At 46.0% G+C, this 13,382-nt stretch overlaps 1 protein-coding gene across 1 annotated transcript; it reads right to left on the bottom strand.

Annotated features, from left to right (window-relative positions):
• Window positions 1–280: 280 nt before the first annotated feature.
• On the bottom strand, window positions 281–1,414 carry LOC142903965 (lysophosphatidic acid receptor 4-like). The gene has a single exon (XM_076049874.1). The coding sequence runs from the start codon at window positions 1,314–1,316 to the stop codon at window positions 447–449; it is 870 nt and encodes a 289-aa protein (XP_075905989.1). The 5' UTR covers window positions 1,317–1,414; the 3' UTR covers window positions 281–446.
• Window positions 1,415–13,382: the final 11,968 nt, after the last annotated feature.

Below are 13,382 nucleotides of genomic sequence, written 5' to 3' on the forward strand. Positions count from 1 at the left end.
TTTGAAAGGCAAAAAAAAAAAAAAAAAAAGCCAAAGAGAATTCAGAGTCACTGAATCCAATCTTGTTCTGAACAAGTGGTGACTTATGTGTTCATTTGTACCAAATCAAATTGTCTTTTTTTTGTGTCACACTCTTAGCAGGAAGTCTTGTAGAGAACTGAAACTTTGTGAAGATGACTGCATGGATGAGGACTTCTGATGATTTACTGTACTCCTAAGAAGCTACGCAGTCGAATGCTTTCCTCCACGTTCACACGGGATTTAAACAACAGGACAGCTCTGACCTTACAGTTACACATTTATTTACAAAACACTATATTACACCCACACACTGCACACTGCCACCACATTTGAGGACACATCAAGCCCCAAAATATCATCATCATCATCATCATCATCATCATCATCCTCCATCTCTGGCCACCTCTTTGCTATTCACCATCGAGCTATTCACATGGGATGGATGTGTCCACGCCCTCTTTTCGTTTCCAGAAACCGTCAAAGGAGAAGTAGTAGAGCAGAGGATCCAGGCAGCAGTTCACACTGGCGAGGCACACCAGCGGCGTCCCAGAAGTCCAGCTTTTAAGGAAGGTGACCAGCGACACAGGCAGGAAGAAGACGGCGAACATGATCAGGTTCATGATGAAAATCAGCATGACGTTCACCTTGTTGTTGACCTTGGCCGACTCACTCAGGCGCTTGCGCAGAGTGGCCGAGACCATGATGGTGCACACCACGTTCACCGTCAGCATGAGCAGGACCAGCACAGGCTGCAGGGAATCCAGCCAAATCCACGGAGGTTTGGAGAACTCAAAACACTTGCAGTCTGTGCAGCAATTGAGGTACCTGGAAAATGACCAGCTCTCAGGGAAGTTCCACACCACCACAAAGGTCCAGACACCCGCCGTGGCCTTCCAGGCGTTGGTGGTGGTGCGGAGGTGGCGCGACCGTAGGGGGTAGACCACGGCCAGCAGCCGGTCCACGCAGATGAAGGTGATGAAGATGGAGCTGGAGCGGATATTGTTGCGGAAGAGCATGGTGATCCAAATGCAGGCCATTTTGCCCAGCGGCCAGTGGCCCGTGGCGTAGAAGTAGACCCTCGGCGGCAGCGAGATGACGAGCAGCAGGTCGGACACGGCCAGGTTGATCATGAAGACTGCGCTGGGCGCGTGGAGCTTGTGGCGGCACGCCAGGATCCACAGCGACACGGCGTTAAGAGGAAGTCCCAGGATCATGACGGAGCCGAAGACCGCAGAGTACGCCGGGTTCCTCCATCTCAGATCTGTTCCATTTTCTGCCACGCTACAGTTATACATGCTTCGCCGGCTGGAAAGTGTCGGAAAGCGTGGAGCTCGATCGGGCCGATTTAACTGTGACTCAAACCGCCACCTTGGCCCCGCCTCCTCACAAATCTTTTTTTGAAAAAGTAGCACCGCGAAGGGCGGCTGTTCTTTACCCACTCTGTGTTGAAACAGGAAGCAGCCTTGAAATGTTAAGTGTGTTTCAATGAAATGCTTCGAGGCTACCAACAAGTTTGCTCTAAATAACAAGGGCATTTAACCAGAATTTACCATAAACAGTTTGCCTTCATTTGAAATAAATGCCCCAACATATATATATATATATGTATATATACAGTATATGTGTGAGTGTGTGAGTGAGTGAGTGAGTGTGTGAGAGAGAGAGAGAGAGAGTGTGCGTGCGTATATTTGTGTGTGTGTGTGTGTGTGTGTGTGTGTGTGTGTATATATATCCTTTGTCAAGTGTGCCTGACAAAACATAAATCTAAAACTACAATCAAGGAAAAATTGTCTAAAAAAACTGAAAGATGTCCTTAAAAAGTTTGTCCAGAAAGTAAAAAAAAAATATGATAATACAATAAATAGAAATATCTTTTTTATGACAGGTCTATGTAAGTTGAAACAGCTTGCATGATCAGACTTGTGTGCCAGTGAAATCAGTTGGACTCTTAACAGATTCAAATTTCAATTGAATTTTGTGTTCAATTTTCGCATTTGTCTGTAAAAGGGGACGGGAAAAAAACTCATGTTGACACCATGGCCATGTGTGTGGCACACATTTCCATTGCTGGTGCTGCTGATGTTATCTGCTCTCCATCTCAACCTAGAATTATGACGATTAGCAGCGCCAATCTGCGCTGAGCTCGGAGGGAGAAATTACTGTGATTATGAGGTCGCTGACATCTTTCAGCCATTTGGCCCCAGTGAGGGGACACGCTCGGCTCTGTGCGTTCATGCTGGACACCTCCAGTGTGGCCAGAGAATGCAAATGAACCCGTTAGCGTGATGGAAGGAACGCTTCTTGTCCTCTTGATGTGCTGCGATTATGTTTGTATGTTTTAGCCAGAAGTTAGTCTTTCAAAAACTCCGTCTTTTACCTAGTTTTATCGGAAAGAAGATGTTCAAGGTCCATACCAGCCAACGGTATTTCTTAACGGTCCATGCTGCACGATTTTCACTTTGCCGCAGCCGCCTGACAACGAGATGTGCCTCTCAACTCTCCAACTATCAATAAATAAGAAATACTGTCATATACGTAGTTCCTCTTTGAGCTTCCCTTTCAAGCGTGCGCTGATGTGACAAAGGGCAGTGACACCGCACCCAGCAAAGTTCAGCAAGAGCTCCCCAAACATGTGGACAGTCCGACAAAGCATCGGTTTTAGCAGCAAGATGAAACAAGGGGCGTCATTCAGTTATCCATCATCCGTTATCTGTTGACATGTTCAGGAGAGTTGAACATGTCAGGCCGCCACATTGGAGGTGATGAAATGATGATCAGTGGGAGTTCAGTAACTGACTGGCTGACACTGCTTCCTGCAGCTGCAGACGACACTGTGTATATGCAGCTGTGTGATATTGAGGCTGGTTCGCTTGTGGTTCACGGAAGAAAGATTACGAACGGACATGAATTCATAATGTTTCCTGTCGTCGACCACAGTCTCTGAGTGTGTGCGTGTGTGTGTCTGTGTAAGGACGTGTGTGTTTGTGTATCCGTGTGTCCGTGTGCCTCTACATCAACACCTGGGCTGCAATGCCACACATTATAAGTCCCTACCGCAGCTACTTAGGAAAGGAATAAAACAAGCACAACGATGCCGACGTCACAGCACATCATTGCACCCCCAACCCCTCCCCTCCTTCTGCTTGCTTTACTTCTCTGTCTAAGTCTGAGGCAGCCAACTTCTGCTTTTTGGAGCACACAAGCACGCAAGAGCAACTCTACAGGTTGACAAAAGTGAAGGAAGTGACAAACAAACCCAAGTGGAGTCAAAAAATATTCACCATGTGGTGATGGCACATTGACGGTGGCAACAAATGGAATGTATCAGAAGAAAATGCCACTTTTTCAGCTCTGAGAATTTGCAATTTTGCGTAAAAGGTCACCAGCCTCTTGCAAGCCTATCAAGCATAAATCAGAATGACCTCAGAGAAAAAGACAGAGAGCTGCTTCTGCCGAGTTGTTTCAGGGGCCACGGTGCAAAAGAAGTGAGGAGCAACCTGACAAGGAGAGGAGTGAGGCGATCAGGCTGACCCGTGCACCGCCACGTCGACGGGACGCCGGGGTTAAGCCCCGGGGGTTTCGCAGTCCGTCGACAAACAGCGGTTCCACAGACACAGACTGAAATCGGGAGGTGTTTAACAGCAAGCGTCCTCTGACCAGCCAGGAGAAGGCGTCAGCCGGCGACACACCGACTATCGGCCAGGACGTTCTGCAGCTCAAAGTGTGAGGCTGCACATTAAAGCGCGCACATCCGCTCAGATGTAAAGGACATGCAACATGACAGAGCCAGAGAGACAGATTTCAGGAGAACCTACAGCTTGAAACGGCACACTTTGTTGTATATACACGCACAGACGCACACAATATGTTGTCAGACAGGACAATTATCAAAGTGACGCACAGATTTGACTGAGCGCCGATATCACGATCTTTCCTTTATTACTTCACACTCTTTCTACAAGAAGCAGCGCCTGCAGTTTAAACTCGTGTTTGATTTTGGTTGGATGCTGCTAGGACCGCCTCCTTCATCTGTACGAACCAATAACAGGACAGGACAAACCCAGGTTGGCACCCAAAGTGATTGTCTTAATTTAAGCCGATGACTGAAACTATTTCTGATGAGGCTGGACTGTTTTGCCAAAAAAAAAACTAAAAGAAAAAACAGCAACAATTGGCTTCAGCTGTTTTTGAGGCAAACTGATCCACTGGGCAGAGGATCAAATTTTAGAACCAGTGTGAAAACATGTCTTTCATTTTTTTCAAAAGTTTTTTTTCCCATGTCATCGGAGGAAGCTGGGTGGAAGTTTGACCGTGTGTGAAACTCCAGACTGGTTTCTTGGACATGCTGAGACCACCAGACTTCACGGACGCAGTGGTGGGTAGTTGGTTGGTCAAAGGTCACTTCTGGGTGAACTATCCTCCTTTATATGACTGGTGTTTCTTCAGGCTTTCTTTCCTGGGAACACGCGCCACAGGTTTACCTCCGGGCCAAACGAGGTGTTTGGCGTCAAGCATAGCATAACAACAACTAACGTTACCGTTCACCTTCCCTCCAAATCTTCAATTTACCACTTAAGCTATTTTTCCTTCAGAACTCTTGACAGCTCCGACCCCCTTTTGAATAAGGGAGCTCTAAATGGGCGCCCCGGCAGTCGGCAATTATGTCATTTTCTCTGACTCACGCGCTAGAATAATAATAATAATAATATAAAGGGGGGGGGGGGTAGACATTTTCGGGAGCATTAAGCAGGCAGACTCATCGGCACACAAGGTGGTTGAAATAGATTTCTGCGGTGAACTACGAGATGGCATTTCTGACAGATAATCTCAGTTATTAGCGCTGCAGGTAAAAGCCTTTTTCAAAACAGCGGCCTGATGTTGACAACGCCGCAGAGAGGTATGTTTATATGCAACAAGGCAAGTTTTCTTTTCATCCATTTTATTTTGAGTTCTTCCGCATTATGTCGTCGTGCTGATTTTTTTTCCTCCTTTTAATCTCGGAAAAGTACAATTTCAAAAAGGAGAAGATAATAAGTACGCAGAGGACAGGCAGCAGGGGAAATAAGCGAGTGTCATTTGCCTATGCAACCAGTTTACAGCACAGGGGTTGAGTTTTCATGAAGTCTTTGAAGAACACGGTCTTAGGAGATTCAGAGAAACGGCAACATTTGAAAATTTGTGGTTGTTTCTTTGTCTTTTCAACTGAAAAAAAAAGAGCCGACAACCTTAAATGGGAAAAGTTTTGTCTCATCAATCCTCTTCAGGTCACCTGTTGTTTTGGCTGCTGCGTCTGTATGAGCAGCGTTCCTCACGGCCGCTGCCAGCAAGCCCACAAGAACACCGACAACATGGCAAAAGAAAAAAGTTACTTTGAAATTTGCTTTCAAGGAAACTTAATCAGTGCACAAGATGACAAAGAGAGTGTGTGAGTCTTACAGAGCCAGACTCACAAGAGAAACTGTTCTCTTCGGCAGCTTAAAGTGCCGTGACGAAATTACTCTGAGTGTGGAAAAAAAGAAGCGCTAACTGAACCTGCAAGATTTCATGTAAAAAGTAAAACCCCCAAAAAAAACCAGGCTATTTCAGGACGAGCTGGCATCTGAAGGGGGAAGGGAAGCGAGGTGAGAGACGCAGCCAATGCTGCTGCGTTGTGAAACAAACAGGAAGCCAGACTGAGACGCTGCGATCGCTGCGGATCCGGGGACAGACGACGTTTGCTGGTTTAAAGAGGAGCAGTGAGCGGGCGCAGAAGGCTTCTCTCTGCTCCTGGCAGGACCTTCGGCTCACGCCCGCCCGCCATGAGGTGGTGACACCTGGGACAACTCTTTTAACCAAAGACCGGAGACATCTGGCTCACTGTGGACGTTACAGGCAGACAGAGAGAGTTGGCCTGATCATGTTTTCCCACCTCAAAGACCAGTATTTACACCAAATAAAAATAAAAGCACTTTGGATATAGCTGCAGCAGCTGCAAACAACTAAATGAATATTCATTTTGAACAGGTGTCCTTAATTGTACTCGATATATTTAGTCTCAAACAATCAGTTGCGCACTGTGCAAACAAAAGAAAAAAAGACAAATGATTTATTCTTCAAAAGCAAAGAAAGAGCTCCGGGCCAAACTGACCAACTGCTCTTCCCCTTGTGTTGACGTCAGTCTCGCTGGAGAAAAAGGAAAGACAAATACAGTACCGGTGTGTTGTCTAGCAAGATGAAATGAAATAATTCTGCACTCCCTCTGCCTTTGACACAGCAGGCAGGGGGTCTGTGCCTCCATCTCTAATGGAAATAATCTGCACATTGTTGCACCCCCCCCCACACACACACACACCCTCTACCCCAACCCGCCAACACCCCCCGCCTCCCATCTCCGGAGGAGCTGAGGAGACGACCACCGCTGTGCTCACTCCATTTAAAATGTTCAATTTTTGAAGCGGCAGGAGACACAATAAGTCCTCGCACTGCACATTAAGCTTGCTGTGTTCGTAGCATGCACGTGTGTGTGCATGCGTGCACAGGCACCGTTGATACAGCTGTCAGCCGGAGAGCGACGGAGCGGTGATCTGTCGTGCTGCAGATGCCTGTGTGTGTGTTGCTGTGTGTCTTGCAGCCCGATCGCGAGTGTCTGAGAAGGTCGTTGAATATGGACAAATTAATTTTGCTCTTCCCCTGCAGCTTCAGTCAGGTAAATATCACAGCGGTAAACAAGCGGCCGGCCCATGCAGCTGTCAGGTGCGAGACGGCGCCGTGTTTGGCTGTCAATATCTCTCTCTCTCTCTCTCCTCCTCCTCCGCCGCCGCTGGAGGCAAAACGCGGGGAAGAGACGCTCACTCGGAAAACGTCATATTTCTCCGACGCTGTCGGCCGGGCCGACGCAATTGACCTGCTCCGTTCATCTGAAGGCAAAACTGCAAAAAACGAGTTAATCTCTCCCAAAGTTTCAACAACCCTGCTCCATTAGGCCCCTGCATAAAAGGGGGAGCAGGATGTTCAAGCTCCAGTAGGTCTTTATCACCCTCTTTCTTCAAGCTGTAGCCTAAACATTGACGGTGTCTCCAAGTGCGGGCCGATGAGCCGACGCTAATGAGCTGAAAGTCATAATAAAGCCGTCAGGGGGAATAAACAGGATGAGCAGAAGAGAGGAGTAAAGAGTGGCACAGCTCCATCAAGAGCAGGAACTGCTCGACAAAACTTCAGCCCAACAAAATGACAGTCATCCCATCTAGGTGCTAGCAAGCGCCCTGTTAGCTGGCCTCCACATCCAGGGAGGAGGCGCTGAAGCTGATTAGTGAAACCTTTTTTTTTACGGTTAAAAAAAAATGACATAGTGCTGCATTAAAGTCAGTTTGGGACAAAATGGAAATATCCTTTGAAGCTTGATTTGTTCTTTTGTTAATGTGAAAGTGATAAAGCTGCCGTCGCTGCAACATCAACGCTATGTCACTTCTGCTGCAGCAAGTGTTGCAGCGGCTGCTTTATCGCAAACGTCCATCAAAGAGCAGCACACCGAAGTCACTTCCTGTTTTTTCTTTGACAATAGAAATGACGCCAACAAAGGAAAATATAGAAATATGTATTTTAGCATGGCAAAAGAGATGTGAGAAGAGTAGAGCTTGACGGGCTCAGCTGTGGCGACCAGGTTCCCCACTAAAAACCTGCATATGTGAGGTCGTTGCTCAGAAAAGGCTCTCGTGAATCAGCCGATATCGCAAAACACACACGTTGTTAACAAAGGTCAGTGCATTCACTTCATTTAATATACTGTATGTGTAAAAGGTCAGTTTCCATTATGTGTGCACAACAGATTCAATCAAACAGAAAAAAAACAAAACTTTTGTAAGCCGTAACCATGACTCAACATATTTCAATACGGAACTACATCAACTGCACTACACTGTATACTAACTATACTTTGAAATATGATTACCATATAAGCACTGGACTTACCTGCATAAATACACACCAGTGAGATAATGATTGTCTTCTGTGCTATCTAGGTTATACATCTCGATAACAAGGCTTGGTTGTTTTTTTTTTTTTGCTTTTTTGCTGGCTATGTAGGCAGCAGTTCAGCTGTTGAGACAGGATGTTTGCCACTTGCAGTTTGAAACTCGAGCGTCTGTGGTGAGTTTCAAAGGCACTCTGCAAACGAGCTGAGGGGGATCCGGGACGTTTGCCAGCTTCTTAAATCTTGGGCCAGTGGTTTGCCTGCAGCCGAGAAGCCAGTGCTGCTGTTGTGAACGTGGGCCGCTGTGAAGCCATTTGTACCACTTTCATGCGAAAAGAGCAGTACTAAATACAGACACAAGCTGCCCAAATAACCCAATTTGTTTTTTGCTGGGGTTTTTTTTTTTTATCATTATTATTTTTCGCCACCGGATTCGCGTCCTTTCGTCAAGCTGAGCCAATCAGCGCATCGCAGAGCGACGTGTAGCGAAGGGCCAAGCGTGAAAAAATAATTTCACATTAGCAAATCAAATGACCTTCTCCAGTGTGCCAGCGGGCGATGCCTTTTACTTTGGCCTGTGAGCCGAGCCGCTTCCATTAAAAGACCCGTGTGCATCCGAAGTGTAATTCCTGTCAAGCTCGCAGCCTCCGTGCGTGTGCGTGTGTGCATGTCAGTGGGTGGCTCATTAGTATTTTTGCACCGTGCGTCCATGCCTGAAAGGGAAATGTGAAGCTAAAATATGTAGCTTATATCCATGCCTCCAAGACATCTATAAATATGCATCTGCGTGGACGAGCCACAATGGCGCAAAACAGAAAAAGAAATAAACATCGACACAACAACAGCTTCCACGGCAGGAAGTCATTAATGACACGTACAGACAACTGTGATAGCCGAAGGTAGCGTGACCAAAGGGAAGACTTAATTGCCGACGATGCGGCATCATGCTAATCAGGCACGACGCAATTGTTAAGCTGGAGGATGCAAATGACGGGGCTGGAAAAGCGGCGACGCAACACCTGCACGAAAGTCAAGCGGGCGGATGAGACACCCTGAGTGGCACAGCGTGAAAACAGGGAGAGAGGATGGCGAGAAGGTGAGCGAGTTGAAATGACGCCGAAAAAAGAAAGAAAGACGTTAAAGGTTGAAGCGGCGGTGGTGCTGCTGGAGAGAACAGGTGATGGGGAGCAGGTGCGAAAGAGTGAAGCGGAGACGTGTTAACTAAGAGGAAGTGTGGTGGCAGCTGTAGGAGGAGGGGGGTCAAAAACAAATGACACTGAAGTCAGAGACAGAAAAGAGTGAAAAGACAAAGAAAAAGAAGAAGAGTGGCAGTTGATCAGTTTTTCCCCGATTTTAACTTTTTGACTTTTGACTGCGAGGGGACGTGTGACACTTTTAAATCAATTGGAAGTAACATTGGCACCACTGCCAATACTCTATCTGACATCACTCTCACCCCCCCCCCCCCCCCCCCCCCCCATGAGAACAAACCGTCGCTGGTCCTAACGTGGAAACTGAAACATGCTGCGACCTAGAAGCAGAATGGAGGTGAAAGGTTCTTGAGTCATACCGCTGACTTTTTCTGTGAACATTTCTGACTCAACACTGATTGCGACAGCGCAGCAGATTGGGATCTGCAGCTGAGCGTTTCCATCCCCTCCTGTCAAAACCACACCCAGTCCACCACCGCAGTCTCAGGCCTCAACGGAAAAACCATCAGCACAAGGCTTTTTTGATTTTATCCACTGCCTTTTATTTTTTTTTTTTTCAAGAAAATGACTTCATGTCCTTTTAAAAGGGGCGAGACGGTGACGCAGTGGTTTAGCGCTGCCGCCTCACAGCGAGAAGGTCGTGGGTTTGATTCCGGGGCCCGGGCCTGGGGCCTTTCTGTGTGCAGTTTGCATGTTCTCCCCGTGTCTGCGTGGGTTCTCTCCGGGTTCTCCGGCTTCCTCCCACACTCCAAAAACATGCATGTGATTCTAGATTGTCCGTAGGTGTGCATGTGAGTGTGAATGGTTGTGTGTCTCTATGGGGCCCTGCGATGAACCGGCCACTGGTCCAGGGTGTCGCCCTGCCTTCGCCCTGAGACAGCTGGGAGAGGCTCCAGCAGACCCCGGGTGACCCTGAATAGGAATAAGCGGCTATAGAAGATGGATGGATGGATGGATGGATGGATCCTTTTAAAAGATCTGTTCAGGTTGTTCAGGCACCCGTACGATCTCTCGTCACCTCCTGTTACTAGAACACAGGGTTATTCAAAAAGAATGAACCAATTTAATAACTTAGTTCTCAAGCATCATCATGGAATGAGTGGGTGACCATTTCAAAGAGGAGTTTTCTCACTTTCTGTTCCAACGCTACCATCTCACCACGATGACCTTTTTTTTTTTTTTTTTTTTTTTTTTTTTATGTTGCCATCTTTTTTACTTTATTGGTCACATAATTTATTCATTTAATTAAATAATGAGATTTCATTATATATAATAGAGATTTTTCATACTATTTTAAAGACACTGAAGGGTATTTTTTTTCAACCGAAGACTGACACAGGTAACTTTAGAGAAAGTGGAAAAGTATGCCACCATAATGTGTTCAACAACAATTTTTTTTTTTTTTTTTTTGGGGGGGGGGGTTTAAGGTCACCACCTAATGATGACCTTAAACGTGGAACAACGACATCAATCAACTCCGTGGATGGTGATGTGCTGGTACGCGTGTGGGAGGAATTCTCTCATCGCATTGATATCCTCTGTGCTGTCTTACACTTGTAAGACAGGAAGTAAACGCTGACTGCGAGTAGAATACGTGTGACTTGGCAGGAGTTTTCGATTGCTTTGCTTATTAAAATATAGTGAAATCGGTGAATTCTTTTTGAACAACCCTGTACGACGTGTCGCAGGCGGACTCACAGCCCTGCGCTGTCTCTGCATGGGGAAAGCAGATGATGCTCCGTGGAGGTTGTCAATTATACATGTGCCACCTCGATGCTAGCTCTGCTCACGCCCTCTCTCTCTCCCTCTTTGTCCGCCCACTCTGAACGACTGGGCCCAGACTGACCCAATTCCTCTTCTCCTTCTTCGCCATCTTCTCTTCCAGTCGGGCCTTCTAATGGCACACAAACCAGTCATCCCACTCAGGCGGCAGTGGAGCGCCGGCTGCCATTCAACAAAACGAACAACCAAGCAAAAAAAAAACTCAAATATTCTGATGTTCGGACAATCTGGGGTTACAGAATCCAATGCAGACGCAACAGTTTGAGGGTGGAGGTCTGATTTCTGCACGAGATGGGTGCGTGCACTCAGGCAGATGGCTCTATAAATAAACAACCTCTTTGGGACCCACAGAGAGAAATGAAACTGGTGCAGAGAGTCAGGTTTTGCTTCTGATGTAAAAAAAATAAATAAATAAAAAATTATAATAATAATAATTTTCAAAAATGAACCTCTGGAAGAATTTCCCTCCACTTTGAACTATTTCTCTGAAAATCTGAACTTATTCCGCGCTGGTTTCTGCGTAGAAACACATTTATGTTGACAATGTTACAGATTATAACACATCAGAGGGAAGGGGGCGAAGAAAAGCTTCCGGAAGTTCACAACACTAGAAACTTGTCCCTTTGCTTTGGTGAGATCGAAATCTTGCATTCGCATTCTCTGTGCACTTCTGCACTTGTCAACAGTCACTAGGACATTAATATTTATGGGGAGATCTGCAAGTCATCACGAGTGGCGGATGGTTTTGGCAGTGGAAAAAGCTTTGTCGTTGTTTTAGACAATATCATCGTTAACAGATTTGTTTTTTCTCTCTCTCTCCTTCCTAAAATCAATCAGAACAACTTTATGGATTAACGGCTTGGATTTTTAGTTGAGTTGGGTTGAAATTTTACCAGCATTAACAACAAATTGTTGGGTCGTAGTTGGTTTCAGCAGCAAACATGTTCTTAAATGTATTTAATATGAGCACTAACTCAAAAACACGGTCACCTCAATTCATGCAGAAGCAGTGCAATTTACCAGTAATGAGAAATTGGGCATCTAATACATACATATTGCAGGCCTGATTCATTGCATTCATGTTCCCTTTGTATCAAGGTTTAACCATGTTATTGTTATTTTTTTAAGTATTATTTAAATAATATAAAATCAATAAAGTCTTTCACAAGCAACCCAAGAAACACATGAACGTGTAGGGTCGAGCAATTAAACAGAGAATAAGAAGAAAAATAAGAAGAAAAAAAAGTCATGGCACAAAAACAGCTTGAAAAATTGAAATGAAATTAATTAGGAATAAGTAAGAGAATTAAAAACCAACAGGAAAAAGTTGGCCGGCTTCAATGAATTATAAGGAGGCAATTAAAAAGAAATGTCCTCAGGCAGACAATTTAAAAGCCGAGGGGACCCAGCGGCAAATGTGCAACCATCTCTGGAGGGACTTACGCACCATCAAAACCTTCTAAATTCCAGTTGCGTTTCCCTGATCGTCCAACTTGGCAAGTTGGATTCTCGTACAGAATCCAACTTTTATTTCCAGAGAGCTTCGCATAGAACGCAGGAGGAGGAACCTCGCGAGAAGTGGCCTCTGCGAGATTCCCCTCGAACCTGCTGAACGTTCATTTGTGCCATTTGTGACCGGTCACCTTCCCGAAGTGACCTAACAGCACAGCACGCTGGGCTCCTCTGATTTGTATTTCACCCCGGCGAAGACCTTCATTTTCCGTAATTTATTCCAAACGGAACCGGTTTGTTTTACTAAACATCTCCTAAGAAGGTGGGAAAACACAACACCCATCTATTTTTTCCCCCTCTCCCCGTGAGGAAAGTGCATATTTGATGAATGTGCATGGCTCAAACATTATGCTAATTTCCCTCTCTGAGTGTAGCGGGCCTCAGTGTAGTTGCGGCACAAAAGGTATTAATGCTGCAAAACACATTAGATTACATAAACAGTCTGAAGTGTACAGGTGTGACCGCACTTCCACAAATCACCTTCGCACACGCGCACACTTTTCCACACTCTGTATGCAAAGGACGCAGCTTCGCGGCAGCCCCCTGCGAGATATCACAGAGGTCTCGCGATGGGCCTCGAACTCTATGAAATTGCGTTGTGCAGTAACGCACGTGACCACCGGGGCGATAAAATGTGTTGCGCCTGATCTATTGTGGAGGAGCTGATGTGTGATGAGGAGCCGGTAAAAAGCTTCTGCTGCCGCACAGGTGAAGGTTCAAGCTGCTGTGAAGCACACACACACACACACACACACACACACACACACACACACACACACACACACACACACACACACACACACACACACACAAGGCTTTGACACTGGCTCATTTTACGCTTTTCTTTTTATCCTGACAGCAGTGAAATTTATGTAGATTGAGGTTTCATTTTGTTTTGTTTTGCTATT

Source organism: Nelusetta ayraudi, unplaced genomic scaffold, assembly GCF_046127955.1.
Source record: "Nelusetta ayraudi isolate G7.1 ecotype Tasmania unplaced genomic scaffold, CSIRO-AGI_Nayr_v1 ptg000120l, whole genome shotgun sequence".
NCBI lineage: Eukaryota > Metazoa > Chordata > Actinopteri > Tetraodontiformes > Monacanthidae > Nelusetta > Nelusetta ayraudi.